The following is a 13,204-nucleotide window of genomic DNA, read 5'->3' as shown; positions in this document are numbered from 1 at the left end:
TTTCTTATACCAAGGGATACCGTATTTCTCTTATGCGTTATGTCCGTCTCCGTTTCGCCGGAATAAATTTTAACGAAGTAACTAACACCGCACGGCTCTCCCGTCTCGTCTTGACCCGGTTGAAGGGTCACGCTCGAAGGCGCGCTCTGTGGAAAATTAAAGGTGAACGGTATAGCGTTAGGGCCCAATTTTTGCAACAATCTCTCTTGTAATCTTGTATTATTAACATCCGTCTTGTTGTAACTACGTGGATATAATTGTTCGGATATAAGATAAAGATCCTTTTGAAAGTTCAATCCCATAACCTCGTCCTCCTCTCTGCCATAACGAAAACTGCATATCAATTGGCCCCATATCTTTCGACCTGTTTCGATATAATTCTGATCCAATAATATAACACCATCGATCGGTTCTATTCCCGATAAATAATCGATAAAATCTCGTTTGCCAACGTACAAAGAGATCTTTCCGTTCGGCGAACTCTTCTTGAACACTTTAAAATTGGCCACCATATTGAGATTTTGTTTATCTCTCTCTCTCTCTCTCTCTTTTCTTTTTTTCTTTTTCCTTTCTTTTTTCCTTAAATTCAATCCTATTCCTTATTTCCTTTTTTTTTTAATCGACAAAAAGAAGTAACTTTTCGCGAGATCGAAAAGAATATCGTTTGTTACTTCCAACCTTTGACTGAATAAACGCGCAAACCCAACGTTCCTTTATATATCGACCTTATACTAGTGCTGACTCGTGAAGTTATCAGTGACGCCATGTAAATCCTAAGAGGCTTCCTAATCCATTCAACAACGCAAACGTAAAGCCACGTATATAGGTAGTACTTTACCATTCGGTCACGCGAGGTGTTTTATTTTTTTTTTTTCCTTTTTTTTTTTATCTCACTCTCTCACTTACGTCTCTGTCTTTCTCTCTCTCTCTCTCTCTCTCTCTCTCTCTCTTTCTCTATCTCTCGCTTTCTCTATTTTTCTCATGAGCAGGTTTACGTTACTCGTTCGAACGAATAAACGTAAGACGATGTAATTGTTTATCAGAACGGCTTTACTACTCGACTACGTCACGTTTGTCTACTATAAATCTTCGTTTACGTTTCATCTCATTCTTCGCTCGATTCTTTTCTTCTTTCTTTCTTTCTTACGTAAATGCGCTGGTTTTATTAAATTTTTCTTACGTAAAAATGAGAGAGAGAGAGAGAGAGAGAGAGAGAGAGAGATATTTATCTTATATACGTATATCGATTACAAATTTAAAAAAAAAGATATTATATTGTTTCAATCGATTATTGAAATGTATGAAAATAAAAATTAATTCTCGATGATCCATTTAATCCTTTTTCTTTTATCTCTTTTCTTGTTTTTCTTTTTTTTTTTTTTTTTTTTTTTTTAACGAATAAACGTTTCGAATTGTTTATTTGAAATGTTGCCCCTTTAAAAATGTCGGTAATAAGATTTATTCCGAAAATAATTATTTCTTTTATGATTTTCCCAGTCGGTAAGGTAGAAAATATGGATGTTATCTTTGATTTATTTACGCTAGAGGTCGCACTACAATGTGTAATCATACATAATTTGTGATCGTATTATTTGGATACGTGTGGAGGTTTTCGTTGTATCCTTCACCTTCTAGAAGTTTTGGAACATAGCAACTATTTTTGAAAGACGCAAGTGACATTATTCCATGTCGCGATGTCAGACAATTCTAATACCAGTGCTGATTTGGTAAGCCAACGTTATTTCTAATTTTTAAGAATATATACATATACTCAAGCATATATCCATTCTTTTGAATAAAGTTATATATACATATGTGTATATATATATACACATATGTATATATATATATGTATATATATATATGTATATGAAATAAGTGATTATTGATAAATAATATTTCAAAGAGAGTTGAACTATCCTTCCTTCTGAGTAAAACATTAGAAACACGTTGTTGGATGCTGTCCTCGTGTACGACTCGTCCACGTTTGATCAAATTCTATATATTTGTTTCTACAAATTCTATTTTTAAGAATTTCATAGAACACAACATTTCTAAATAAGTATACATAAACGTATGTTTAATTCTTACAATATCGTGCAAGATAAATGGAATTTTTGTTTTCAAACAACAAATATAAATAGGAATTTTCTTTTTCTCTGCATTTATATTTTTCTCCATTTTATTTTTATTGTATAATGGTTATAATGTGTTTTAGATATAAATAAATTGTATTGTTTGTAGTAATAAATTATTTTATGTAAATAATACATATATATATATAGATATATATATATATATATATATACTTTTATTGCAGATCAAACCGATGGCTATAGTTGTCCCACCGGATTCACCTAAGAAATCAGTCAAGTCTACTGCAGTAGTGAAATATTCTGCTGTTCAAACGCCTGCCACTTTTGCTCAATTGCAATGTAATACAAATTTAAATCTTCCACCCAGCAATTGGCTTAGCAGTTCTGCTGAAAGTTATGGTCTACAAAGTGTATGGTCACAGAACACAGGATTCTCAAGTTTTCGAATGGCTCATATGTTTCCTGATTGTGTTGGAGAAGTTGACGTTGTGTCAGACGCAGAAAATATAAAGAAATTATTGAAATTACCTTATAATCATGGTGTTATATCGATGATGGTACACCGTATAGAAAATACTTTATTGATAGATGATTTTGATATACATAAATATTTATTACGCCAAGCAGAAAGTGATTGGGAATGGTTGAAGAAATTTTTTTATGAACACATATTTCAAAACTTAGGAGATAAAGAAAAACGATTGTTTCATAAGGCAAACAGTAGAAATAGTTTGCAACAAAGGAATTTAGTATCAAAATTCCTTTATCATTCTATAGTATTAGCTGATAGTAAAGAACAGAATATAAAGCCTCCTTTGCCCGTTAAACCATTGGAGCAATGTTTACCTGAACCAACGCAAGAGGAAAAAGTACCAGATCCAAACTATAATCATAATTTTGCACGTAACGTTGTATGGACTTTTGAAAATATACAAATGCTTATTGGAACTGACATGCCAATATTTGGCGGGCAAACTCATCCCTGTATTAGTTTACGGTTAAAAGACATGTCAAAACCTATTAACGTATTGACGGGAATAGATTATTGGTTGGACAATTTAATGTGTAATGTTCCTGAAGTAGTCATGTGTTATCATTTACATGGTATAGTTCAAAAATATGAATTGATTAAAACAGAGGATCTTCCTAATTTGGATGATTCAAAATTCAGTCCCAAACTTATTAGAGATGTAGCACAAAATATATTAAGCTTCTTAAAAAACAATGCGACAAAAGCTGGCCACACTTATTGGTTATTTAAGGGTAAGTAGAGCCTTCTTTTTCTTTTTCCCCTTAAATAATTTCTTTTTCTTCTTTATACACTTTGATTGATTAATTTCTATATGTATCTTTAAAATGTTCAATAGGTAAAGACGATGATGTTGTAAAATTATATGATTTAACATCATTATGTAATGATGTTACCGATGAAAAAGGACAAAATCCATTTACCGTCCCAGTGGCAATGCTGTTATATAGAGTAGCTCGAAATATGAAATATTCTTCTGATTATCATCGTCATCAGGGTACTATTCGAATGCTATTGAAAAACTGTGTTCAACTTCTTGCAAAGGAGAAATATCCGCAAATCGTTACGTCCGCTCATTTTATGCTTTCTGACTTATATGTACCTTCAAGTACGGATCCCGTTAGTCCAGGACTTTCCGATCAAAGTGACGAGGAAGATACACAAAGTGAATGCAGTACAAATCATGAAAATGAAAAAGAAGAAGATGAAGAAACTCCCAGTGCTTCTATTAAATCTTTAACATTGGCAAATAGTAAATATCTTTACACAGATCATAGTAATATTAAAATTTTTAATTATATTATAATAATAATAATAATAATAATAATAATAATAACAATAATAATAATAATAATAAAAAATCATTTCAGTCAAAGAGCAAGTAGAACAAGAGGGACCTAAGTACAAACCACCACCGATAACAGGTAGCGTAGAGGAAAGATGTTTAACTGCATTGGAGCATGTAGCTCATGGTCTTGAGTGTTTGAAATATTTTCCAACTGAAGAAAATTCAGACGAAGAACAAAAGAAAACAGATGACCTTGAAAATGAGAGAAAAAAATATGAAGAAGCTAATCCAAACATGGCAAAACCTTTTCAGGCAATACCAATGCCTTATGCTTCTTTGAATCAAGAAAAAGATAGTGAATCTGGAGAAACTTCGCAAAATAATAGTCCTAGTCATAAAAGGAAAAATAAGCAAAAGAAGAAAAAATCGGAAAAGTTTATTACAAAAGAAAATACATCTGTTAACAACAAAGATATGAAATCTTGGTTATGTAAATCAAAAAATGAAACTTTACCAATTTGGCAGGCACCAAAAAAGAGTGACAATGTCAGTTGGAATGCACATTTAAAAACTTTATTGTACGAAAAGGCCTCATTGATATTTGCTGTTTTGGCTGAAAACGAATATGCGAATAAAAATTATGGTGCCTCTTTGAGATATATATTGGCGGTATTGAGATGTCAAAAAATATTGGAGGTCTGTTGTGGCATAAGAAATGAAAAATCTATTAGTTGTCTATTAGGACGTGCTGGGGATTGTTGTTTTATGACTGTACAAGATTGGTGTAATATAGAGAAACATAGAAAGAATTATGAAATTAAAAATATAACAGAGGAGAAGATAATCGAAGAAATATATTCAATGGAAGATTTGGATACGTGTATGTATAGAAATACAATTTTTATTCAGTAATCACAAATTTCTTTTTCTTTTTTTTTTTTTTTTTTTTCTTTTTTTTTTTCTCCTTTATACACATTTTTCACAAAATTATGTGTATAATAATTTCAGACGGTATAGAATTATTGCCGCAACGTCTTGAAAGTTTGGAATTCACATTGGTAGCTTCTTACAAGTGTTACGAAAAAGCTTTGTCTTATGAACCATTGGAAATAGAAAAAAATAATTTATTAAGAAGACTAGGAAATATTCATAATGAATTAGGCGTTTTATATATGAATCAAGCAGGAAGTAATTGGATTGTATTTTAATTTAATTATATATATATATATATATATATATATATATATATAAACAAAACAATTAAATATTTTCATTTAATAATTAAAACTAAATATTCATTTTGTATATTTAGCAAGATACCAACAAGAAAGTACAACAAACGAATCGGCCCAATCGTCGACAGACGTTACTACTTTACTTAATCGTTCCTTACATCATTTAGAAGCGGGTGTTAAAGCATTTGAAACTGTCCATGATGAAGCAAATTTGGCATTACTACATTCGAATACCGGTAGACTAATGAGAATTTGTGCTCATATGCACGTTAAACATAATACACAGGAGCAATATTTTTACAATAAAGCACTTGCGAATTATCAAAAGGCATTGCAAGTTCTAGGTTCTAGAAAATCTAATCCGGCAATATGGGACACGATAACGTGGGATTTGTCTACGACACTTTTCACTATGGCCACATTATTACAGGATTTTCCTTCTCAAGGAAACAAGGTATTTTTTTTTTTTTTTTTTTTTTTTTTTCCTTTCTTTTTTTTCTTCCTTCGAATAAAATCTCTATTGATATATTTTTAACGACAGTGAAGGACAAAATATTAAATATAAATCTATGAAAATAAATGAGATTTTTTTTCTTTTTTTTTTTTTTTTTTTTTCTTTTTTTTTTTCTTATATGATATTTATTACAGACGGAAGAAGAGCTTGAAAGAGAAGTGGTCGATATATTACAGAAAGCTCTTAAACATTGTGACGTGGATACGCCAGGTTCACGACAGCCAGTATATCAATTTCGTGCGGCTATCATTCAACATCGTTTAGCATCTTTATATCATCACATATACAGAGAATTCGAATCGGATTCGGATAATGTCAAGAGAAAAAACAGTTTACAATTGTGCAAATTGTATTACGATAAAGCGGCTAAATTGTTATTGGCTTTGGAACAGACGACGGAATTTTTGAGAGTACAAATGGAACGTGTAGCTTTGGCTGAACATCAGGCACGAAGTAAAGTTCTTTTTTCTGTTTTTATTTATTTTTTTTTTCTTTTTTTCTTTTTTTTTTAATCGTTAGATATAAACTTCATGAAATATCATCGTTCATTTTATTTATTTATTTATTTATTTAATTTTTTCTCGATTATCTCTTTTATACCCTAACGTCTGTATTATTATTATTATTATTATTATTATTATTATTATTATTATTATTATTATTATTATTATTTATTTATTTTTTTTTTTTTTAAACCAGGTGCTACAACGTTCAACGGCAAATTGAAGGCTTATCAAAATGGTTTGGAGTTATTGTTACAATGTCGACCAATCATAGATTTACTCTGTGAAAAAAATAAAACGTCAAAGGAGAAAATAATTGGTAATAATAATATGGTAGAAGGTGATACGATTAATACAAACGAGGATGGAAAAATTATTGAGGAACAAAAGTTTACGGAGGACGATGAGAGTTTAGTCGTTTTGTTCGAACAAAGATTACAATTTATATTACGATCGTTAACCAAATTACTTGTTAATAAGAACAACACTGCCACGAATAAAAAGGAGTAAGTAAAATATAACATGTATATATAAATTTATAAGTCCAACGAAATTTCTAAAAAAAATTAGTTAATTATTTAATTTTCTTTTTTTATTTTTTTTTTTTTATTTATTTATTTATTTATTTTTTTTTTATTACAGATACGAAACTCTCGTCAATTTGTATAAGCAATGTTACAGTCGTGCACTTAGATCTGGAACGATATCTGGTATAACGTTGATAACTCACGTGGCACAATTATTAAAGGATCTATGTAATATATTGCAACACATAGAATAATAAGAAAAAGAAAGAAAGAAAGAAAGAAAGAAAGAAAAAAAAGAAAGAACTATGTAAATACATACTTTATAGTTCGTAGAACTTCAAACTGCGCAAAGAGATCTCGATCCCTCTGTTATATCCTCTATTTTTTTTTTTTTTCTTTTTTTTTTTACCTTTTCCTCTTCAATCTTTAACTGATTAACTTGAACAAATCGATGTCAATTAATTTACTCCCACATAAGTCTGTCTCTTTTGTAAATCTTTTGAAGATTTACAATTTGTATATTACTCTACGAAACGAAAGAAAAAAAAAAAAACAAAAAAAGAAAAAAACAAAAAAAAAATGAAAAAAAAAAAAAAGAAAAGAAAAGGAAACAGATCGTATCAATGTTGATCATTATAGTTATAAACTTCGAAGGAGGAACGAGATCCATCAAATGCATTTTTGACGATCTCCGAATTGCCTACAGTATATATATATATATATATATATATATATATATATATATGTGTGTGTGTGTGTGTGCGTGCGTGCGTGCGTGCGTGCGTGCGCGCGTGTGTGTGTGTGTGTGGGCGGATGTGTGTGCGTGTATATATATATATACAAAAGACGATGATGACAGTGATGACAATGACATTCTTTTTTTTTTTTTTTTTTAAATTCTGTAAATTGTATATAGTCATGATGATAATGCTTTTATTTATGTATTATTTATAAGAAAGGAATAAATATTAATCGTGAATGATTGAATGAAGAAATTTATTTTAAAAATAATTTATCTTCTAAACCCTCACCAATTTTATATATATATATATATATATATATATATATATATATATATAAACTTAAGTATATAAGTATATAAAATTCATATAATTGTATTTAAATATTATTCATAATAATTTCATATATATATATATATATATATTATCAGCATACATACATATTTATATTATGAACATATGTATGTATATATTAAGAACACACACACACACATAAACATACATATATACATATATATATCTGATGTAATAAACCCTTATGGGGAAGTATGGTACAAAATTATATATGACTCTACATAAAATGACATATATATATATAAAGGCAGAGAGAGAGAGAGTGTGTGTGTGTGTACGTGAGAGAGAGAGAGAGAGAGAGAGAGAGAGAGAGAGAGAGAGAGAGAGAGAGGAGAGAGAGAGAGAGAGAGAGAGAGAGAGAGAGAGAGAGAGAGAGAGAGAGAGAGGAGAGAGAGAGAGAGAGAGAGAGAGAGAGAGAGAGAGAGAGAGAGAGAGAGAGAGAGAGAGAGAGAGAGAGAGAGAGAGAGATTGTAATATGTTTAATAATTGGCCATTAGTCGATAAAAGTTAACAAATTATTAGAAAATAGACCTATTGTTTTTCGATTAATTTTAACGAAGAACTTTATGTAAGCACTTACATATATATATATATATATATATATATATATATACATAGATGTATAAATAGTTAGATAAAAGAAAAGTAAAGAGGATGGGATAGGGAAGGGGTAGGTAGTCGAACGAAGAATCGACGCACAGCAGGAGGAAATCGGATGGGGTGGTTGAGCAACGAGAGAGGGAAGGAAGGAGGGAAAGGGAGGAGGGAAAGAGGGAGGTTCGGGGAATAGCGGGGAGGATCAATGAACCGCGAATAAACGTTCAGGGCGTTGGTATATAACAATTCCAGCTGTCAGTTGCATCCCTCGCGATTCAATGGGTTTGCCTCTATCTCGTACGAGCAGTACAGTTTTATCAGAGACTATTCCGTTTTACTACAAAGACAAAACAAGAAGAAGAGAAATCGTACAAAAGGGGCCCGATCACAATCCACAACCATCCTTACCCTCGGCCTTCAACCCTCGCCTCCCTCCCTCCCTCCCCTCCCCTCCCAGCAAGTCGCCAACCCACCCACCCGTCATCTATCTCCTCTATTCCTTTATTATCTTTTTTCTTTCTTCCTTTTTTTTTTTCTTTTTTCTTTTATCTTCTTTTCTCTTTTCCATTTGCCAATCAGATAGAAAGAAGAGAGTCATCCTCGTTGTACTCTCCAGGGATGTTCAGAACTTGACCTTCGAACAATAGACGATCTGTCCATAGAGCTATTATTCTACTCTTTAGCAAGATAGAAGTTGACTTCTCTATTGGTTCCACACAGTGGTCTCGTTCGGTATCATTCTATTATAAAAACGAAAGATGATTCAAAGAAAAGTGTGAGAGGGGGATGAGAGAGAGAGAGAGAAAGAGAGAGAGGGAGAGAGACGAAGAAAAGAGAGGAATTTATTTCGTCGAGTATTTTGCCACGCCTTTTCCTTGTTCACTTTTTCTTTTTTTCCTTCCTTTTTTGTACTCGTCTTTGTTTTTAATTTCTTTTCTTCTCTTATAAACGTTGATCAATTCTTTAATTTATCTTCGATTATATAATATTCTATTGTACATTATTATATCGTAATATGTGATTCTCATGCTTTTCGTCGATTTATTATCTTTCGTAATAATTTTGTCAAGCTTTCTCTTTTTCTTTCTTTCATTCTTTCTTTTTTTTTTTTTTTTCTGAAAAATGTTTTTCCCCCGTTGGTTCTGTTTACCTGTTCGTTTTTTCTCGTCTTCTTTCTTTTCATCATTATATAATCATTTATTTCATTAACATTATGTGCAATTTTGTGTTTAACATATGTTTAATAATAAATTTAATAATTATAAGTTTTATAGTCTTTAAAACTTCGATGTGATCCGATCGTTTCGTAAATATTTTTATATCTTTTGTTTTTTTTTTCCCCCGTATTTCTCCTACTTAATCACATTATTAATATATTTTTGGATTAATTAATAAGTAATGTTGGAACTTTTAATAAAAAGATATTGAATACAATTGTCGTTTATTTAGTTATTGTTTAATGGATATGTAATATAAATATACAATATAATATAATATATTTCTAAGAAAATATATATAATATAAAAAAAAATATATATATATATATATTTATATATTTTCTATTGTTTATTTGAATATATATAAAATATTAAATCTTTCTTATTAATATTACTTAATCCAAGAAAAACAAATATTATAAATCATTTAATAATTTTTTCATACTTTTGTCATAGTCAATATAATGTATATCGTCAATATAGAGATAATATAATGTAATATATTAAAATAAAAAAAAAATATATATATAAAATATATAAGATATATGATATATTGTTTATTTAAATATATTGAACCTTCCTTATTATTATACAACCTAATTAATAAAAACTAATGTTATGAATCATACAATAATTTTTTTTATCCTTTTGCTTATAATAAATATAATATATCTATATCTCGTCAATAGACAATATAGAGACAATATAATGTAATATATTAAAAAAACCAAAAAAAAAAAAAAATGTAATATATTCAAAATAAAATATTGAATATTATTAATAAAAACCGAATAAAAATCAACATTAAAAATAATTAAATAATTTCCAACAATTAAATAATTGTCAACAATTACGCTTTGTAATATTATTTCTATTTATTTCCTTAATTGAACATAACGAACGAAGTAATTACATGATTCCACTGTTCCTTTCTTTCTTTCCTTTGATCTTCTTTTACTTCTTCTTTCTCTCGTTTTCTTTATTTCTTTTTTTTTTTCTTTTTTTTTTTCTTTTTTATTTTTTTCTATTTCCCTCGAATTCATTAACGTGTAATCACGATTGAGAAAACGAAAAAGCAGCTCTCGTTGGCTCGTGTTACTAGAAAGTAGACAACAACAGGAGTAGTTTTTCTCGAAAGATTGTCGAGAGACTCTAGTAAGAGCTTTCGAAGATCATTACGCTCTGTAGAAAGGAAGAAAGAAGGTAGGAAAGAAAGAAAGAAGGAAAAAAAGAAAGAAAGAAAAAAAGAAAAAAAAAAAAAGAAAAAGGATAGGTCGTAGGGAAGATGGTGAAGGAAAAGAAAAAAGAAAAGGAAGAAAGTAAGAAGGCGGTGTCGCATTCCTGGATTCGCTGTTACTCTCCATTTGTCTCCTCGGCAACGTTCATTATTTGTTTGGTGTTGATCGTACCTCCTTTCTCTATCCATCTTCACGTTTATAAAAGATATTTCCTATCTAATAAAACGCATCAATCTTTGACTGATCGAATCTATGGGAAAATATAATTTGACATTGTGAAATACAATTTTTTTTCTTTCTTCTTCTTCTTCTTTTTTTTTTTTTTTTCTTTTTTCGTACGCCTCGACGAACGCCTCGCATTTACAATTGAAAACGACGTAAAAGATAAAGTTGAATACGCATAAAACTCTTACGTTTATTATTTAATAGCGAAATAATAATGATCGTAATAAGTTTTGATGATTATTATTTTATTAAAATTATCGACGATTAATTATTGTATTTAATTAATAAAGAAATAACTCAATTAAATATCCATTAACAATTTATAATTCTATCCTTGTCTCTCTTTCTCTCTCTTAAATACTTTTATTTCCATTGTTTATACTTTGCTAATTTAATAGTTAAGTGTAATTATAATAATAATAATAATAATAATAATAATAATAATAATAATAATAATAACAAATATAATATAATAATAATAGTAGTAAATGCAATAATAATAATAAAAACAACAAAATTATTGTTGTGTGATTTTCAACAATTTTTTCTCTTTTTAATGCAAACAAATCTTTAGTAAAAAATATTTATACTTTATTTTACATCCTTTATTATTTTCTAATGTAATCAAACCAAATCATCATCAATACAGACACTGCGATATTGTAAGACTAAAAACAACGACAACAACAACAATAACAATAACAAGAAAATTATTGTCATTTTCAATATATAATTTTTATATTAATTAACATAAATAATTCTGTAGAAAACAATATATATATATATATATCCCATTTTAATTTCATTATTTATTGACTATTATTTATTAGTAAACAATTTGATCAGAAATAATAAACACTGCAGTAAATAACATTTAAGTATTATCTTGCATTATCCTGGATCTTCAATATCGATTGAAAAAGAAAAAAATTTCACGTCACATTACTTTTTTATATACGAATAATTCACCATCCATTGATACGTTAAAATTTCCATTTATTTTTATTAATTATAACGTCAAAGATTTTGTTAAATATAAACTGATCAGTATATATGAATATTCAATTAAATTAATTATGTAAATAATTAAGTGTCATGATTGCATAGGCATTATGTATATTACGCATTGTCATCTTATATTATAAATATCAAAATTATATTATACAATTAAATTATAATTATTATTATAAAATATCGATCGAATGTTTGCAAAAATATTCCAATTAAGTAATAATCAATAAGCCATATATGTTGTTTTTATCGTAAGTTAGATTTCATTCATTTCTTATCATTCGTATTATCAAATTGGAATATATCTTATGTACGATAAATTTTCTTTTCTTTTCTTTCTCTTTTTTCCTTTCTTCTTTTCCGCCCCTCCCTCTCTCTTTCTTTTTTTCTTTTCCCTTTCTCTGTTCATGATTTTCTCTTTATCCTCTTCAAGAAGATCACAAATATTAATTCGCAAAGGAAAAGCGAGAACGATCTGCTCGATCCATTGTTCACAGGACATTTCGAGTCAATCATAAGCAAGTATCTTATTCGATTCTTTCTATTTTCCTTTCCCCCCCCCTCTCTCTCTCTTCATTTGATTTCTTCTTTTCTTTTTCAGGGGGAGGGGGTTTTTTTCTTTTTCTTTTCTTTTCTGCCGCTCTTCATTCTTTCCATCCCCTATCCCGTCCATTTCTATTTTTCTCCTTCCATTCTTTTTGCATTATGAAAACGAAAAAAAAAAAAAGGGGAAATCGAAAAAATATATTCGCCATGAAATCACCACGTTTTTCGATCCTGAATCGGGTCATCGTAAATTTCACATAGATGAAAAAAAAAAAAAGAAAAAAAAGAAAGAGAAAAGAAATAAATAAAAAAGGGAAGAAACCAAGTATCCCAGATCGATCCTTTACTCATATCATTTCCCGTAATATACCAGAAAAGAGTTTCTAAAAATGCGAAACGATTTGGATGAGTCATATTTAATGTCGAAGTTAAAATATTTTTTGGAGAATTTTTTAGAGAATTTTTTAGAGAATTTTTTAAAGAATTTTTTTGTAAACAAAAAGAAAAAGAATATGTATATATATATATATATATATATATATATATATATTTGTGTGTATATATTTATGTATGTATGATTAATT

General features: G+C 28.9%; 2 protein-coding genes across 3 annotated transcripts in view; one reads left to right on the top strand and one right to left on the bottom strand.

Moving 5' to 3' along the window:
• The window catches only part of LOC124422935 (phosrestin-2), a 2,555-nt gene extending 1,856 nt beyond the window's left edge, over positions 1-699 (bottom strand). Inside the window, exon 1 of the mRNA XM_046960027.1 lies at positions 1-699. This exon is cut by the window's left edge and continues 1,856 nt beyond it. Within this exon, the coding sequence (XP_046815983.1) occupies positions 1-512 (512 nt within the window). The 5' untranslated portion in view covers positions 513-699.
• An 871-nt stretch (positions 700-1,570) lies between these two features.
• Positions 1,571-6,995, top strand: LOC124422774 (erythroid differentiation-related factor 1). Of its 2 annotated transcripts, none has more exons than XM_046959668.1 (9): positions 1,571-1,727; positions 2,321-3,359; positions 3,464-3,877; positions 3,996-4,793; positions 4,922-5,101; positions 5,226-5,602; positions 5,797-6,115; positions 6,362-6,671; positions 6,808-6,995. In XM_046959668.1, exons 1-9 carry the CDS (start codon positions 1,695-1,697, stop codon positions 6,944-6,946), a joined length of 3,609 nt encoding a protein of 1,202 aa, XP_046815624.1. In that variant the 5' UTR covers positions 1,571-1,694; the 3' UTR covers positions 6,947-6,995. The 2 variants fall into 2 exon arrangements, with proteins under 2 accessions (XP_046815624.1, XP_046815625.1); XM_046959669.1 differs by lacking the exon at positions 1,571-1,727 and adding an exon at positions 1,916-2,074.
• Positions 6,996-13,204: the final 6,209 nt, after the last annotated feature.

The sequence above is a fragment of the Vespa crabro genome, chromosome 3 (assembly GCF_910589235.1).
Source record: "Vespa crabro chromosome 3, iyVesCrab1.2, whole genome shotgun sequence".
In the NCBI taxonomy this organism is placed as follows: Eukaryota; Metazoa; Arthropoda; class Insecta; order Hymenoptera; family Vespidae; genus Vespa; species Vespa crabro.
Note: the sequence above shows the minus strand (reverse complement) of the source record. Positions and strands in the feature narration are given on the sequence as shown.

What these genes read in the sequence shown, in the direction of transcription:
- LOC124422774 (XM_046959668.1), top strand. Translation starts at nt 1,695, where the DNA reads ATGTCAGACAATTCTAATACCAGTGCTGATTTG. An exon ending in CTAATACCAGTGCTGATTTG is followed by an intron (nt 1,728 to 2,320) that starts GTAAGCCAACGT and finishes CTTTTATTGCAG; the next exon opens with ATCAAACCGATGGCTATAGT. An exon ending in AATGGAAGATTTGGATACGT is followed by an intron (nt 4,794 to 4,921) that starts GTATGTATAGAA and finishes TAATAATTTCAG; the next exon opens with ACGGTATAGAATTATTGCCG.